The 18,233-nt window shown below is 43.2% G+C and overlaps 1 protein-coding gene across 20 annotated transcripts in view; it reads right to left on the bottom strand.

Moving 5' to 3' along the window:
* GPHN (gephyrin) overlaps positions 1–18,233 on the bottom strand; it is a 780,484-nt gene that overhangs the window by 327,064 nt on the left and 435,187 nt on the right. For 14 of the 20 annotated variants that reach the window (XM_040333276.1, XM_040333279.1, XM_040333277.1 and 11 more), the window contains exon 9: positions 530–625. The exons of the other annotated variants lie outside the window; for them this stretch is intronic. In XM_040333276.1, coding sequence (XP_040189210.1) covers positions 530–625 — 96 coding nt within the window. The remainder of the gene's footprint in view (positions 1–529; positions 626–18,233) is intronic. 20 annotated transcript variants of the gene reach the window in all.

Here is an 18,233-nt window from a genome sequence, read left to right as displayed (position 1 = left end):
TGTAAAACGAACATGTACTTAAAGTGAAGCAATATCCTTTTTCACTTCTCAATGCATATTCTGCATTGCAATAGTCATTTACAGGCATAACTACCTAGGCAAGCTAGCCGACCCCAAAATATGGATATGTTGTAGTCTTGGGTCCCCTCTCGGTGCTCCCCAAGTTTGGTGTTCCTGTCACTTATGGTTCAGGAGCAGTGCCATGCCAAGCTGACACAATTTCCCATAGACCGTAATGGTAAAAACCTTGAGCAGTGACATGTCAAGCTGACCAAGATTTCCCATAGACGCCAATGTGTCTGTACTTGCGAGTGTAAGTAAAGTGAGGGTACGTAAAGCGTATGTCTGTTTTATATGCAGGAGAGTAAACGCTATTGTTTACTATAAGAAAATTAGATGTCTAACAAATAACTATACAACAAGACAACAGCTGTTATGCATTATTGAATACAAATACACATTTTTGTAAAAAATCACATACATTTGAAAATGTCACGGCAAGTTTTTGTTGACAAGCACTGGTTCTTACCAACTGTACTGTAACGGATGCACTCTGAAAGGAACCCGGGATAGGTGTATAACCCTTTGCCATGATTTCTGAAAGCCTGATGCGGGATGGATGAGTCTGATAAACAATACACAATGAACTATATATATGAACAAAACAGTGGATGGACAAAAAGAAAAAAACAATGATCAAAACATAAATACACATAAAAAATGGGGTATGTAGTGCATGCAAACACAGCTAAAAAAGAAAGCACATATTCAATTCATGTACCTCCAATACCTAGGAGAAAGCCCCAGTGTTAAAACAGGCACAAACCTTCTGGGTTTATGGGGCCTGTTATTAGAGGTCTTGGATATATAGATTGTATCTTTATTGGATCACCAATCCTTTCTGATAGACAAAATATTAGTATTTTCATTGTATTGCCTATATTTCACTACTTCACTTTTTTGCTTGGCAATATGTAACCCGTTTCTTGAACTTGTTTAACCACTTAAACCCCGGACCAATATGCTGCTAAATGCCCAAAGGCATTTTTACAATTCGCCACTGCGTCGCTTTAACAGACAATTGCGCGCTTGTGCGACGTGGCTCCCAAACAAAAATGGCGTCCTTTTTTCCCCACAGATAGAGCTTTCTTTTGGTGGTATTTGATCACCTCTGCGGTTTTTATTTTTTGCGCTTTAAACAAAAATAGAGCAACAATTTTGAAAAAAATGCAATATTTTTTACTTTTTGCTGTAATAAATATCCCCCAAAAACATATATACATTTTTTTTTTCCCTCAGTTTAGGCTGATACGTATTCTTCTACCTATTTTTGATAAAAAAATCGCAATAAGCGTTTATCGATTGGTTTGCGCAAAATTTATAGCGTTTACAAAATAGGGGATATTTTTATTGCATTTTTATTAATTATTTTTTTTAACTACTAATGGCGGCGATCACCAATTTTTTTCGTGACTGCGAAATTATGGCGGACACTTCGGCCAATTTTGACACATTTTTGGGACCATTTTCATTTTCACAGCAAAAAATGCATTTAAATTGCATTCTTTATTGTGAAAATGACAGTTGCAGTTTGTGCCTTCTGTGAGACACACATGACCCAGAAGACAGCAGGGACCATTCAGAAATTGCAGCACGGCTCGTGCATGTGCAGTAGGAAACCGTCTGTGAAGCCCTCAGTAAGGATGCTGGCGTCTGCACCCGGAGCTGATGGATGGGTCAGCTTGGGGGCCCGACATAGCTGGCTCCCTGGACAGGTAAGTGTCCTTATATTATAAGTCAGCAGCTACAGTATTTGTACATTTGACTTTATTTTATTTCACCCAGCCGGAACTCCGCTTTAACTTTTTGGCATCAAAAGTACCCCAGCATACCCTGCACTGATCACAGGGTGAACTAACGCAAAATTACTGCGTTCCATTTGCCCTGGTGATGAGGAGATCAGGGGGCCCCACGCTCTGTGTCCACCTTGCCTGAAATTGGGTGTCAGCCCTGAGCACCGCAAATTAAAACTTTGGAATCACAGCATCAGTCCAAAGAAAGATGCTGACTCACTCCCTGCTTGAAAGTTTTGATCAAAGGTCTGCACATCAATGTGATTTGTCTGTGGCTTGTTTATGCACCTTCTTTTGGGAGTACAGTTAAAGCAGAGTGTCTTTATTATTATGATGTACCCAATAAATGATTTGTTTACACACTACACAATCAGAGCTTTTCTGTGATGCTTTTTTGTTCTTATTCACCAAGGGTTAGGTGTCTTTTGTGAGTCCAAAAGAAGAAGTTTATGAGAAACCGGAGGAGTTTCTAGGGGTTCTCCATCATCACACTAGGTGATAATTAACTACCTCACACAATAAATTAAAGAGTATGGGGGGGGGGGGGGAGTGTTAAAAAGGGGTAATCTGCATGCCCCCAAGAAGGAAAATCTCTAGTTGAGTCTGTAAAGCAGTCACATAATTGAATATGCTTGCTGAGATGGGTAGACATATGCTGAGGTATCTAAATGTGGAGGGGAACAAGCACATAGGGGTACTGAAATCGGGGCAATGAAACGTTTTCCAGCACTGGGTGAGCATACAAGTTTACAGGTGTCAAGGATAATTATTTTAAACAAGCAAGAGCACAAAGACTGCTCAGTTTGCAAACCAGGTGTCCCAGTGATCCTTGACCATGTTTTGTACTGGACCTCCTAGAAACCATAGTACATGAAAGTTCAGGGTCTGATTAAGGGTCTAATGATACAGCACCACAAGGTGTAATGAGTTAGAGGATCTCTTATACAGTGAGGAAAATAAGTATTTGAACACCCTGCTATTTTGCAAGTTCTCCCACTTGGAAATCATGGAGGGGTCTGAAATTGTCATCGTAGGTGCATGTCCACTGTGAGAGACATAATCAAAAAAAAAAAAATTCAGAAATCACAATTTATGATTTTTTAACAATTTATTTGTATGATACAGCTGCAAATAAGTATTTGAACACCTGTCTATCAGCTAGAATTCTGACCCTCAAAGACCTGTTAGTCTGCCTTTAAAATGTCCACCTCCACTCCATTTATTATCCTAAATTAGATGCACCTGTTTGAGGTCATTAGCTGCATAAAGACACCTGTCCACCCCATACAATCAGTAAGAATCCAACTACTAACATGGCCAAGACCAAAGAGCTGTCCAAAGACACTAGAGACAAAATTGTACACCTCCACAAGGCTGGAAAGGGCTACGGGGAAATTTTACCAAGCAGCTTGGTGAAAAAAGGTCCACTGTTGGAGCAATCATTAGAAAATGGAAGAAGCTAAACATGACTGTCAATCTCCCTCGGACTGGGGCTCCATGCAAAATCTCACCTCGTGGGGTCTCAATGATCATAAGAAAGGTGAGAAATCAGCCCAGGACTACACGGGAGGAGCTGGTCAATGACCTGAAAAGAGCTGGGACCACCGTTTCCAAGGTTACTGTTGGTAATACACTAAGACGTCATGGTTTGAAATCATGCATGGCACGGAAGGTTCCCCTGCTTAAACCAGCACATGTCAAGGCCTGTCTTAAGTTTGCCAATGACCATTTCGATGATCCAGAGGAGTCATGGGAGAAAGTCATGTGGTCAGATGAGACCAAAATAGAACTTTTTGGTCATAATTCCACTAACCGTGTTTGGAGGAAGAAGAATGATGAGTACCATCCCAAGAACACCATCCCTACTGTGAAGCATGGGGGTGGTAGCATCATGCTTTGGGGGTGTTTTTCTGCACATGGGACAGGGCGACTGCACTGTATTAAGGAGAGGATGACCGGGGCCATGTATTGCGAGATTTTGGGCAACAACCTCCTTCCCTCAGTTAGAGCTTTGAAGATGGGTCGAGGCTGGCTCTTCCAACATGACAATGACCCGAAGCACACAGCCAGGATAACCAAGGAGTGGCTCTGTAAGAAGCATATCAAGGTTCTGGCGTGGCCTAGCCAGTCTCCAGACCTAAACCCAATAGAGAATCTTTGGAGGGAGCTCAAACTCCATGTTTCTCAGCGACAGCCCAGAAACCTGACTGATCTAGAGAAGATCTGTGTGGAGGAGTGGGCCAAAATCCCTCCTCCAGTGTGTGCAAACCTGGTGAAAAACTACAAGAAACGTTTGACCTCTGTAATTGCAAACAAAGGCTACTGTACCAAATATTAACATTGATTTTCTCAGGTGTTCAAATACTTATTTGCAGCTGTATCATACAAATAAATAGTTAAAAAAATCATACATTGTGATTTCTGGATTTTTTTTTTTGATTATGTCTCTCACAGTGGACATGCACCTACGATAACAATTTCAGACCCCTCCATGATTTCCAAGTGGGAGAACTTGCAAAATAGCAGGGTGTTCAAATACTTATTTTCCTCACTGTATGAGAGATATAGTAGTAAATTTAAAGGAAAGTAGGCAGAAGTCACTTTGCTGCGGTACACATAGCAACAAGTCTATTGGAGACCAGCTAGGAGACTAGTTACTGCAGTATAGAAGAGATATTTTTAGGAGCATGGTGGGACATGCATTGTTGAATAAGCTGGGTCCATGTGCAGAAATGCAAGTCTTGAAATCCTCTCTAACAGGGAAGAAAATGTTTAGTTCTTGTGAATATAAGCTGCAAGGAGGTGCAATAAAAGTCTGTGAAGCAGCAAATAATGTGTAGCATAAAAAATAGCAGAGAGGGGACATCAATAGTGATTCTTTGTGTACTTCTCTGACGGACATATTGAATGAAAAGTTTGGGACCTCTTTGCCCAATGTCGGGAAAATGTTATCAAGGAGTAGGGCAACTTTTCATTCAAAGGTTGTGTTTGAGCAGGTCTGGTGAGCTTAAAGGTAAGAAGTCTGCCATTATGTGAATAACCTGCAGTAGATGAAGGGGGCATCAAAGTAGACCTGCAGTAGATGAAATAGATGTAAAGGGACAAACATATCGAATACACTCAGTGGGGAGGGGGGGCATACAACAAGGAGGCAAGATTGGGGTAGGAAACTTCTTCCCCCAGTAGCCACCTGAATGTGTTTCCAAAGGAAATTTCCAAAGAGGAGTGTACATTTGAAAGGCATGTGCAAAAGACACATTCACAAAGACATTCTGCCAAACAAGCTTCAAGCCATAAGGTTTTATACGGAAAGTAAAGACATTCTGTAGATCTCACAGATCACGTTCTTAATGGCACCTACTAAGAAGAGTAGTTCCGGGGGCAAGACATGTAATCTTGCAGGAAGATCAGGATCATCAACAGTGTAATCATAAAAAGTTCACTATTGATTTCTCCAGTGCAGTTTGCCATTATGTGAGAAAACAACAGGGTGGCAATAGTTGGTTGCAGGGTGGGCCTACAAAAGGTGAAGAGGACTTCAAAAGAGTTTAAAGGCACCTGCCATCTGAATCCTTAAAGGAGAAATACCTTAAATAGAAACAGTCGGTTGATTATTTAGTACAATTTTGTTGATTCACAAACTCCCCTTCCATAGAGTACAAGTCATCAAAATTAGCAGAATTAGACATCAATTTATCTGAGCTGGGCAACTTTGCTTGATCCAAAAGTGTAATGGATGTATTTAAAGTATAGTAAATTATGTGAAAAATTACAGTTTGTAATTTACTATACATACATCCATAATTTGATTTTGTTAATTTTACCTACAATCACCATAACTAAAGGGCCTTTTTACCACTTTTTAAATCACATGTTTTATTATATATATATATATATATATATATATATATATATATATATATATATATATATATATATATATATATATATATATGTTCTACCCATTGGAGTCACATTGAAAATGTATTCATCAAAAGAGCCACAAAATGTGCCGTTTTAACCTGTTTTATGATCAATACCAACCTTCATGAGGAGTCCACTTGGATGCATCTTTTCATTGAATAGGTGAAGATGTCTCTGCTGACCACACATTGGTTCCATTTGAGGCCTTATTCTTTTTACCAATGTTTACCGCATCTGATCCCAATCTAGCACAGTTAAAGGGGTTGTAAAGGAAAAAAATGTTTTCCCTAAATAGCTTTCTTTACCTTAGTGCAGTCCTCCTTCACTTGCCTCACCCTTCGATTTTGCTTTTAAATGTCCTTATTTCTTCTGAGAAATCCTCACTTCCTGTTCTTCTGTCTGTAACTACACACTGTAATGCAAGGCTTTCTTCCTGGTGTGGAGAAAGCCTCTTGAGGGGGCGAGCAGGAGTGTCAGGACACCCACTAACACACAGCTCCTTTCTCTATCTGCAAAGTAGAGAGTGTCCTGACTTGCCTGCTCGCCCCCTCACCCCTCAAGGGGCTTTCTCCACACCAGGGAGAAAGCCTTGCATTACTGTGTGGAAGTACAGACAGAAGAACAGGAAGTGAGCATTTCTCAGAAGAAATAAGGACATTTAAAAGTAAAATGGTAGGATGAGGTTAGTGAAGGAAGACTGCACTAAAGTAAAGGAAGCTATTTAGGGAAAAAAAAAAGTTTTTCCAGAAAACCTGTGCGAGCATTAAGTGTGATCGACCCCAATCTGTGTGGAGACTGTCATATTCTTCACATGTATTAAAATATGTTGTTTGACCCTAGGATAGGTATCCAGAAACCTTAAAAAATTGTATATACGCTTACTACACATTTTGCCATACTTTTCACATACTGAATAATACTCTTATAGAAGGATATGTCTTGTGGCTTTTTATCCCTCATTTTCTCCTTGTCTCTGCTCATTGGGAGTACCGCTGTCTCATCTGCAGTAGATCATCCAGGCAGGCCACATGTTGTCTGCAAGCCTGTGATAGACCCCTAATCAAGGAGCTGGACAGGTGTCCATGTAAGACATTGCTCTGGAAAAAGGGAACTGCTATCAGCCTGAGAGATACTGGGAGCTTCCTTAGGATCTGTAGCAGAATTTCTGCACCTCTAATGTGCCATTGTTAAGTGAGGGTTTTCACCTCTGGGGTAACTCATGGAATAGATACAGACTGAGGGGTTTCAGTGTATCTAGAATAAAGAAATCACAATGACCCAGGTGTTAAATGAGCGCCCATGGATGTGTCTCTGAAGCATCAGGTGAGACAGCAAACAATTAGCTTGGCAGAACTGGTGGCCTGAAGTGCGCGGTCAGTCTTAGAATCATTATGTTATCAGCCAGAGAGGAACTCTTGCTAGTGAGGTGGATGAGCCTGAGTAAATAAGGGAATAACAAATCAGGGTAAAAATAGTCAAGTGTACATTAAATAACCTGTGCCCTCCAAACCACTTGCGTGCTTAGCACTGCAGTGCGTCTTGTAGGATAAAAGGATATATGGTAATATCTACTAGATATCCAATAAGTAATCTAACAAAATGTGTGTAGCCAAGAACCAGTATGTAAGGAAGACCCAATCTTACCTTTTCCATGTTACTGATTAAAGGCCAGCCCTGCTGTTACAGGGTCTGAATTAGGGGTGCAACGGATCAAAAAACTCACGGATCGGATCGATCCTCGGTTCAGGAGTCACGGATCGGATCATTTTTCGGATCAGCAAAAAAGAAAAAAAAAAGACTAATCTTGTTACACCCAACGGAGTTTTAGATTCAGTTATTTTCAAACACAAAATGGTGCTTATGTGCTTAAATACAGCATATGTAAATCTGACAGACTGTTTACATGTTAAATTTTAAAAGCCGAAGCAAACCTTACATGTTTGAAAATCAGAGGTGTTCTGTCACATCAGCAAGCATGTAAGGTTTGCTGTGGCTTTTAAAATTTAACATGTAAACAGTCTGTCAGATTTACATATACTGGCCCAGATTCAGATAGGAGATACGCCGTCGTATCTCTAAGGCCGGCCGGTCGTATCTATGCGACTGATTCATAGAATCAGTTACGCATAGATATGCCTAAGATCCGCCAGGTGTAACTGTGTTACATCATCGGATCTTAGGCTGCAATTCCAGGCCGGCCGCTAGGTGGCGCTTCCGTGTCTTTTACGCGTCGAATATGCTAATGAGCATTTACGCCGATTCAGAAACGAACGCCCGCCGCTTTTTTTTTTATGTCGCTTGCGTTCGGCTTTTTCCGGCGTATAGTTACCCCTGCTATTTGAGGCGTATCCTATGTTAAGTATGGCCGTCGTTCCCGCGCCGAGTTTTGAATTTTTACGTCGTTTGCGTAAGTCGTTCGCGGATACGGATGGACGTAATTTACGCTCACGCCGAAACCAATGACGTCCTAGCGACGCCATTGGGAGCAATGCACGCCGTAAAAATTCGAGGACGGCGCATGCGCAGTTAAATCAGCGCGGGGACGCGCCTGATTTAAATACTACACTCCCCCTAGCCGCGGAATTTGAATTCCGCCCGGGGATTTACGATACGCCGCCGCAAGTTTTGAGGTAAGTGCTTTCTGAATACAGCACTTGCCTCAAAAAATTCCCACTGTATTTAAGCACATAAGCTCCATTTTGTGTTGAAAATAACAGGATCTAAAACTCCGTTGGGTGTAACAAGATGTCCGCTTGCCCCTAATCACTATAATTACTCTAGTATCACCGTTGTCCCCCTCCCCTCCGGTGTCACTGGGGGTCCCCTCCTCCTCTCTGCTGGGGTCCCCCCCTCCACTCTGCTGGGGTCCCCCCCTCCACTCTGCTGGGGTCCCCCCCTCCACTCTGCTGGGGTCCCCCCCTCCACTCTGCTGGGGTCCCCCCCTCCACTCTGCTGGGGTCCCCCCCTCCACTCTGCTGGGGTCACTTGGGGTCCCCCCCACTCTGCTGGTGTCACTTGGGGTCCCCCTCTCCTCTGGTGTCACTGGGTGTCCCCCCCCTCTTCTGGTGTCACTGGGTGTCCCCCCCCTCTTCTGGTGTCACTGGGTGTCCCCCCCCTCTTCTGGTGTCACTGGGTGTCCCCCCCCCTCTTCTGGTGTCACTGGGTGTCCCCCCCCTCTTCTGGTGTCACTGGGTGTCCCCCCCCCTCTTCTGGGGACACCCAGTGACACCAGAAGAGGGGGACACCCAGGGGGACAAGATGTCCGCTTGCCCCTAATCACTATAATTACTCTAGTATCACCGTTGTCCCCCTCCCCTCCGGTGTCACTGGGGGTCCCCCCTCCACTCTGCCGGGGTCCCCCCCTCCACTCTGCTGGGGTCACTTGGGGTCCCCCCTCCACTCTGCTGGTGTCACTTGGGGTCCCCCTCTCCTCTGGTGTCACTGGGTGTCCCCCCCCTCTTCTGGTGTCACTGGGTGTCCCCCCCCCTTTTCTGGTGTCACTGGGTGTCCCCCCCCCTCTGTCACTGGGTGTCCCCCCCCCTCTTCTGGTGTCACTGGGTGTCCCCCCCTCTTCTGGTGTCACTGGGTGTCCCCCCCTCTTCTGGTGTCACTGGGTGTCCCCCCCCTCTTCTGGTGTCACTGGGTGTCCCCCCCCCTCTTCTGGTGTCACTGGGTGTCCCCCCCCTCTTCTGGTGTCACTGGGTGTCCCCCCCTCTTCTGGTGTCACTGGGTGTCCCCCCCTCTTCTGGTGTCACTGGGTGTCCCCCCCCTCTTCTGGTGTCACTGGGTGTCCCCCCCCTCTTCTGGTGTCACTGGGTGTCCCCCCCCTCTTCTGGTGTCACTGGGTGTCCCCCCCCTCTTCTGGTGTCACTGGGTGTCCCCCCCCTCTTCTGGTGTCACTGGGTGTCCCCCCCCCTCTTCTGGTGTCACTGGGTGTCCCCCCCCTCTTCTGGTGTCACTGGGTGTCCCCCCCCTCTTCTGGTGTCACTGGGTGTCCCCCTCTTCTGGGGACACCCAGTGACACCAGAAGAGGGGGACACCCAGTGACACCAGAAGAGGGGGACACCCAGTGACAGAAGAGGGGGGGACACCCAGTGACACCAGAAGAGGGGGGAGGACACCCAGTGTCACTGGGTGTCCCCCTCTTCTGGTGTCACTGGGTGTCCCCCTCCTCCGCTCAGCACAAACAGCCATGCTCCCCGGGTGATGGTGTCTCCTACTGGCAGGTGCAGATCTCCGAGATGCTGTCTCCACATGTCTGCAGTTCCCGGGTCTGTAGTCCGCGCGCTGAGACGTGTGACGCTGTCTCCACTGGGGTGGAGCAAGATGGCCGCAGCTCCGGAGCTAGGCCGAAGCCGGGGACTTTCCTACGGCCGAGGCCGCGGAGCGCTCCGCGGATCGCGTGGTGTGCCGATCCTAACGGGTAGGCCCGTTCGGATCACGGATCGGTGACGATCCCTTGCACCCCTAGTCTGATTACAGTTCCCAAGACTGAGTGGACCATATAATGATAAGCAGTCACACCTTCATAAAAGTGTTAGTCGAAGAAAGAAGGAAAAGTAGAAAAAAATTAAACAGGAGAAGATGCCCATCACCTAGAAACACTAGCAAGAAACTGAGCCTCAAGGTGTGGGTGAGGTTATATGGGTACACTGGAGGGTGGTTTGCAGCAAAGCTTTGCCAATGTCGAATCACCCGAAAGCAGTGGCACATAACCCATGGTCTAAGAATCAACTCATGTGTCTTGTACTTGAACAATTAAGATAATTTATTTTAGGAGACAGAGCAACTTTTAAATTAGACAGCCCTGAAATCAGAGATAGTGCACAAGCCTATTTAATAAAGGAAAGAAAAATCAAAGTGTTTACCTATCTTCTAGGATCTTTTTGGCTCGATACATACCTATACAGGTGCGACCATATAGATGGAGTAATGTGTATTTTAAGCAGGACATTCATTGAATGGACTGGCCAGCACACTAAAATTAAAGAAGTGCTTTCACTTTTTAATTTTTATGTACTGCATCAGAACACATGGTACTTTGTTACCATGCGTTCTGGTGCACTAAAACACAAGTGTACTAGCAAAGTGCATTGGGGTGCATTTAAGAATAAATACATTAAAGTGGCTTTGAATGCATTCCCCAGCACACATGATTATAATGCTTTCCCCAGATGTGAATGAAGCCTTCATACTGTATGTGTACTGAGACCCCAGTGAGCTGGGGGTACAGAAGACACAGGGAGCTAGTTGCTGGCATTCATACCTCAGCAAATTCCCCACTGGTTTACAATATACTTTTTCCCACAGAATATAATATCAGCAATAAGTGCAAGAATACTGTAGTACAGGATGCTTCCTGTGTCGTTCACATTTTATTAACCATCCCAAAACATTTTCCAAAAGAAACAGGGTTGAAAAGGGTCCCGAATAAGACAAAGTGCACACAATTTAGCAGATATGATTTAAACAAAAAAAAAAAAGATATTCTGGCATTTTAAATGATCAAATTACTTTCACTGTGTTAATGTGTAATGATCCAGACAATAGATGTCCACCTTTTAAAATGCTACACTGCATGTCATTCATGGATACAACCTACATTTTCAGTCGAGAGAACAATGGCATGACAATTCTAGCCCTTTCATCTTTATGTTTGAGTGCCTGTTGACATCAATGTAGTAAGACAAGGAGAAAGAACAACTTTGAGGCATGAATTACTGCTGAGAGAAACTGTTTCACAGGTGGAAGTGACAGATTAGAAGAGTTAAGATTGGTAAAACATTGGAAGCTTGTTTTTAAATTGGGTGACAAACATATCATCCATATATAAGAGCGTGCGATTTTTAATATGTTGTGTACATGACACCAAGGCACAGTGAGGCTGCAATGATGGGCACAGCAAAGGGTTGCAATGATGGGCACAGTGAGGCTGCAATGGTGGGCACAGTGAGGCTGCAATGGTGGGCACAGTGAGGCTGCATTTGATGAGCACAGTGAGGCTGCATTTATGGGCACAGTGTGACTGCATGTGATGAGCACAGCGAGGCTGCATTTGATGAGCACAGCGAGGCTGCATTTGATGAGCACAGCGAGGCTGCATTTGATGAGCACAGCGAGGCTGCATTTGATGAGCACAGCGAGGCTGCAATTGATGAGCACAGCGAGGCTGCATTTGATGGGCACTGATGAGGCTGCATTGAGCTCTTGTATCATGTCTGCAGCCTCTGACCATCTCCTGTATCATGTCTGCAGTCTGAGGGATTCTGGAGAGGAGTCAAGAGTGGGAGCACCGCCGGGATGGGGGTCATGGGAGAAGTCAAATGTGTGTAGACTGTGGAGAGGAGACTATATAGGATAAAACTAGAGCCACCGAGCTGGAGCTGACTGACTAAGCCCTGCACGGTGCACCTGAGAGGTCAGTGACAGCACCGCTAGGCCAGTCAAAGGGGGGGGGTCACTGATGTAAGGGGGAAGTGAATACGATAATGTAAGGGGGCACTGATATAAAGGTTTCCCCCTTTTATCAGTAACCCACCCCCTTTACCTTAGTGTATTCTTTCTGGGAAAGTGGTCCCCCCCCACGTTCTGAGTTCCTGGCATCCTCCTTGATGATTGACCACTTTTAACTGAAATTTTCTTTTATAAATATATAGCCCTATGCGCTTTTATATCTGTCTTATCTATATATAATACACTCATTAAATGTGCTTTAAAATGAATGGTTTTCCCTTTCATTAAGAAGAAAATAATGACGCTATGCTGTTATAATAATGCTGTGGAACTGGTATGAATTTTTTCCAGGGCTGGTTTTTATTCCCAGTCCGGCCCTGCATCAAGTATGATATTGTAACAGAGTCCAATGTAAAGATCTATTTAAAGCCATATCGTATCCCATAGGAAGGCATTGTCCGAAGAAGTGAAGAAAAAAAATGCTTGAACATGATGTCATTGAATAGTCAAAGAGTGAGTGGTTGAGTCCAATCGTGTTGGTACCATAAGCCAATGACACCCTGCACTTCTGCAATGACTTTAGGCAACTTAAAACTTACGCTTCCAAATGTAATGCCTACCCGATGCCCCGGGGAGAGGTTGGGACCCGCCAGATTTTTCACCACATTGGACCTCACAAAAGGGTACTGGCAGATTCCTCTCACCAAGGAAGCCAAGAAAAAAACTGCTTTTTTCACCCCTAAAGGGCACTTTCAGTATAGAAGGATGCTATTTGGCTTACACATTCTCATTTTCAAAGGGCAATGGACAAAACATTACACCTACATCGATGATATGCTTCAGTCTACCTGGATGACATTTTCAGTAGTAATTGGGAGTCCCTTTTTGCCCAGGTTCAGGCTGTCATAAACTCCTTAAAAAAAGCATCAAAATCAATTCCATGAAATGTGTGGTTGGGATGGAGGAAGTCAATTACCTAGGGTACATTGTGGGTAGGGGGCTAGTGAAACCTTAAATAAATAAGGTGGAAACCATACATAACTGGCCCGACCCCTAACCAAAAAAAAGGTCAGAGCAGAATCTAAATATCACATTCAAGTCACAGTAATGGCACAAATAAGGCACAAGTGGGCAGTTGCCCCAGGGACAGGGTGACAAAGGGTCAGGTCCACTGGGGAGGACACCAGGAGAGGTGGCGAAAACCCCAACAGCCAAAAGCAGCTGAAAAAGGCCCATGGGGAAACCCATGCACGTAAATCCCCAAGCAAGAATCACTGTGCCAGGCAGGCAGTGATCCACCATTGCCCAAGCACAGATAGCTCATGGGGGGATGGTTATGCTGACAAAAGTGTTACTGTTGGAAAATGTGATGGTATTGGTGATAATGACATTGAAAAATGTGTTTCCCTTAATGTCATGTCTGAAAATGTTGGAAATGTGTTTACTGCCAGTGATGGGAGTAGGATATCTCCCATGACAACCAGAAGCACAGGATTGTCCAGGGAAGTCTCATGGGGTGTCCATGGGTTGGAGCCAGAGGTTTTCCAAGATGGTTGTTGTGCTACTCTGGTGAAACAAGGGAAGACTGTGTTTGGGCGCAGCCCCACAACCCTAAGTGTAACCCAGTTGTCAAGGGGTTAATTCAGACTGCAAAAGCGGAAAGTGCAGAGCTGTGTCAGTAGCGCCCCCAGAGCTGGTAGGGAAAAAGCATGTATTACAACAAACCTTGTCAGATAATGTGTCATCCCCAGGGGATATGTATAGAAATGACCTTGGTGATGTTTTGGCTAGTGAATCCCAGGTTCCTTTGGTGCCTCTTGGAACAGGTGATGCAGTGCTGAAGAATGCCTGCCGGGGAAGTACCACAGACTGGGAAGCATGGTGCAAGGAAATAGTCGCAACACTAAACAAAGTGACCCTGAGTTATAAAGCAATGATGGGCCCCTCCAAGGAGGTGGAGGTCTCTTCAAATGTCTCAACCTTTCAACCGGCAGTGGAAAAGGCCCTCCATGTCTTTGACAGGGAAAAAGTCCCTAGAAAGGTCGGGTATTTAGACATGGGTTGCATAGCGATGACAAAAACTTTATTAGAAATGCTGCACTCGCTGTACACTTGGTTGTCTCCACCGTAGACGGACCAAATGGTGCTGCGTAGTACCAATAGGTGGAGCCAATATTTGGTATTGCTGAATCTGGGCTTCACAAGACTGGGCTATTAATATTCCTGGCTATGTTCTCTTTTGGAAAGACAGGGTAAAACAAAGGGGTGGTGGTGTCTGTTTCTATGTGAGAAGTAAGAAAGAGGACCTAGTTTATGGGGAGTGTGATGAATCTGAAGCATTATGGATGGAACTGTACATGGGTGTGTATACTACAAAGGTTATCATTGGAGTTTGTTATAGACTTCCCAGTGTTAAACAGATGGAAAGGGCTGGGACAGTGATAATGGGGAATTTTAACTACCTGGAAACTGACTGCAGTAATGGGCCACTGCAGGGACAGTTAAAGGGCAAAAATGAAAGAACAACTGGGTAGCAGTGACCATAACATGATTTCAGAAAGATAAAAGCACTTAACTTTTAGAGAGTCACATTTCCAAGGATGAGGGCTGCTCTCCAGAACTTAGACTGGTAGGAAATATTAGCATTGATGAACACCGACCAGAAATTCTTTAAAAAAGACTGTATGCAAACTCACTGCAAAGTATATTCCCATGGACAATAAGTTTAAAAGGCTAAAAATAAAACCTATGTGGCTCATGGCCAAAGTTAAAAAAATATATAAATAATAAGAAAGGGGATTTTAAAATATATAAAATTGAAGGAACGCTATCAATGTTTAAATGTCACAAATAATATAACAGAATAAGTAAAAAGGAAATCAAGAATGCAAAAAATTCAAAACGACAGATTGCAAAAGATAGGACAAACCCCCAAAAATTATTCAAATATATTAATGGTAAAAAGGTCAGGTCTAAGAATGTAGGCCCTTTACAAAACAAACTAAAGTGGGTGACTGGGGACAAAGAGAAGGCAAATGTAATAAATAATGTATTCAGCTCTGTGTATACAAAGGAGCATGGGGGAGCTTATGTCCATAATGGATTTGGGGTATTGGCTCCAAATGATCCACAATGGCTCAAAAGTGATATGGTCCAAAAAAAAATTGACAGAATAAAGGTGGATAATAGTGGATATAGCACCTGGACCAAATGGCATCCAAACATGGATCCTAAATGAATTAAGCTCTGTCATTTAAAAGCAATTGTTTCAAATTGTTAGGGACTTGTTAATGACTGGAATGGATTGGCATAGGGCCAATGTGGGGTCCATATTTAAAACGGGATCAAAGTCTTTACCAAGTAACTATAGACCTGTTAGTTTAACTTCTTCAGGAAGATATTGTAGAGTTTAATAAAAGACCACATAGATGAGTTCTTGTTGGAAAAAATTTTTTTAAGAAACAGACAGCATAGGTTCGTGAAAGACAGAAGTTGTCAAACAAACCTGATTTCTTTTTATGAGGTGGTAAGTAAAACCTTAGACAGAGGGGTGGCTATGTATGTTCTATACTTAGATTTTGCAAAAGCATTTGACACAGTTCCCCACACACAGCTAGTAAGTAAGGTAAAGTCTACAGGCTTGGAAATACCAGTGTGTAAATAGATAGAAAACTGTCTAAAATACCGAAATCAGAGAGTAGAGGTTAAAGTGGATGTAAATTTGAATTATTTTTTATGTTACAATGTACAGTATACGATTTCCTATCATCTGTGCCCAGTCTTGCCACACAGAGTTAATCCAGCTCTGAGTAATCCTCTTTTATTGTTCAGTGAAATAAAACAGACTTACAAAGAAAAACCTTAGTCTGTTCCGCCCCCTTGCTGTGAGTGACAGGTTATTTACATATCTCATGCACTAGCATGGAGACAGGCATTATTTTTTAATTCCCACCCCCACTCTTTTTCTGAAGTCATGTGGTTACTTTTCTAGATTTTGACTGGATGTTAGTGATCATAGCAGAATTTGGTGTAAGGAATACATAGGAAAAAATGCATGTTGATAAGTGTACTGACATCACTACTCCACCCACAGAGCTCCAGACAACAGATCCACCCACAGGATCTGCAGTTTTTCAGTTCTTATAACAGACAGAGGGGAGACATTTGACAATATCTTTATAAATGATATAGGGTCTGGGATTAAAAGTACTATTTCAGTCTTTGCAGATGACACCAAGCTATGCAGTGGAATAACATCCTTAGAGGATGTCCCTAACTTACAAGCCGACCTCACTGCACTGTTTAATTGGACAACTATATGGCAAATGAGGTTTAATGTTAAAAAATGTAAAGTTATGCACTTGGGGGCTGAGAATATGCATGGAGGTATGGACTTGAGAGAGAGAGAGAGAGAGAGAGAGAGAGAGAGAGAGAGGTTATTTTGCCCCTGTGCAAATCATTAGGATCACCTGGAATATGAAATTAAGTTTTTTTGCGCACCAGTTCTCAAAAAGGATATCAGAGAACTGAAGAAAGTGCAGAGAAGGGAAACCAAACTGATAAGAGGCATAGAGGAACTCAGCTATGAGGAAACATTACAGCAACTGAATGTATTCTCTCTTGAGAAAAGGAGTTTAGGAGGGATATGATCCGCAGTGGAGAAGGATCTGGGGGTTTTGGTAGATCATAAGCTCAATAATGGCATGCAATGCCAAGCTGCGGTTTCCAAAGCGAGCAAAGTCCTTTCTTGTATCAAGAGAGTTATGGACTCCAGAGAGAGAGATATCATTTTTCCCCTATACAAATCATTAGTAAGACCTCATCTGGAATATGCAGTTCAGTTTTGGGCACCAGTTCTCAAAAAGGTAAGAGGCATGGAGGAGCTCAGCTATGAGGAAAGATTAGAGGTACTGAATTTATTCACTCTTGAGAAGGAGAATAAGGGGGGATATGATCCACATGTACAAATATATAAGGGGTCCATATAGTGAACTTGGTTTTAGTTATTCACTTTATGGTCAACACTGAGGACAAGGGGGCACTCTTTATGTCTAGAGGAAAAGAGATTTCCTCTCCAAATACGGAAAGGTTTCTTCACAGTAAGAGCTGTGAAAATGTGGAACAGACTCCCTCCAGAGGTGGTTCTGGCCAGCTCAGTAGACTGCTTTAAGAAAGGCCTGGATACTTTCCTAAATGTACATAATATAACTAAGTACTAAGATTTGTAGGTAAAGTTGATTCAGGGTAAATCTGATTGCCTCTTGGGGGATCAGGAAGGAATTGTTTCCCCTGCTGTAGCAAAGTTGGGTGTATGGGATTGTACTATTTTTTTTTATTTTGTTTATTTTTTTTGTGGTTGAACTGGATGGACTTGTGTCTTTTTTCAACCTAACTATGTAACATGTACAAATACAGAAGTGGTCCATATATTGAACTTGGTGTTGAGTTATTCACTTTAAAGTGGATGCAAACCTACTCTCATCCTTTCTAAACTACTACTACAGGACTTGGACTGGGAGAGAATATTCGCATCGATAATCACATAACAGAAATGGGAATTCTTCAAAAAGACTGTTTGAGACCTCACTGCAAAGTATATTCCCATGGGCAATGAGTTTAAAAGGCTAAACATAAAACCTATGTGGCCAACGGTCAACATTAAAAAAGCTATAAACTATAAGAAAATAACTTTTAAAAAATACAAAAATGAAGATACACTAGTGTCATTTAAATGTTACAAATAATTTAACAGGATATGTAAAAAGGAAATCATGGATGCAAAGATTCAAAACAAACGACTAATTTCAAATGATAGTAGGGCAAACCCCCAAAAATTCTTCAAATATATTAATAGTAAAAAGATCAGGTCTGAGCATGTAGGCCCTTTACAAAATAATCTAGAGTGGGTGACTGGGGACAAAGAGAAGGCTAATTTATTAAATACTTTCTTCAGCTCTGTGTATACAAAGGAGCATGGGGGAGTTCATGTCCATAATGGGGGTG

This window comes from Rana temporaria, chromosome 13 (assembly GCF_905171775.1).
Source record: "Rana temporaria chromosome 13, aRanTem1.1, whole genome shotgun sequence".
NCBI classification, from domain to species: domain Eukaryota; kingdom Metazoa; phylum Chordata; class Amphibia; order Anura; family Ranidae; genus Rana; species Rana temporaria.
This window is presented reverse-complemented; position numbering and strand designations above follow the sequence as displayed.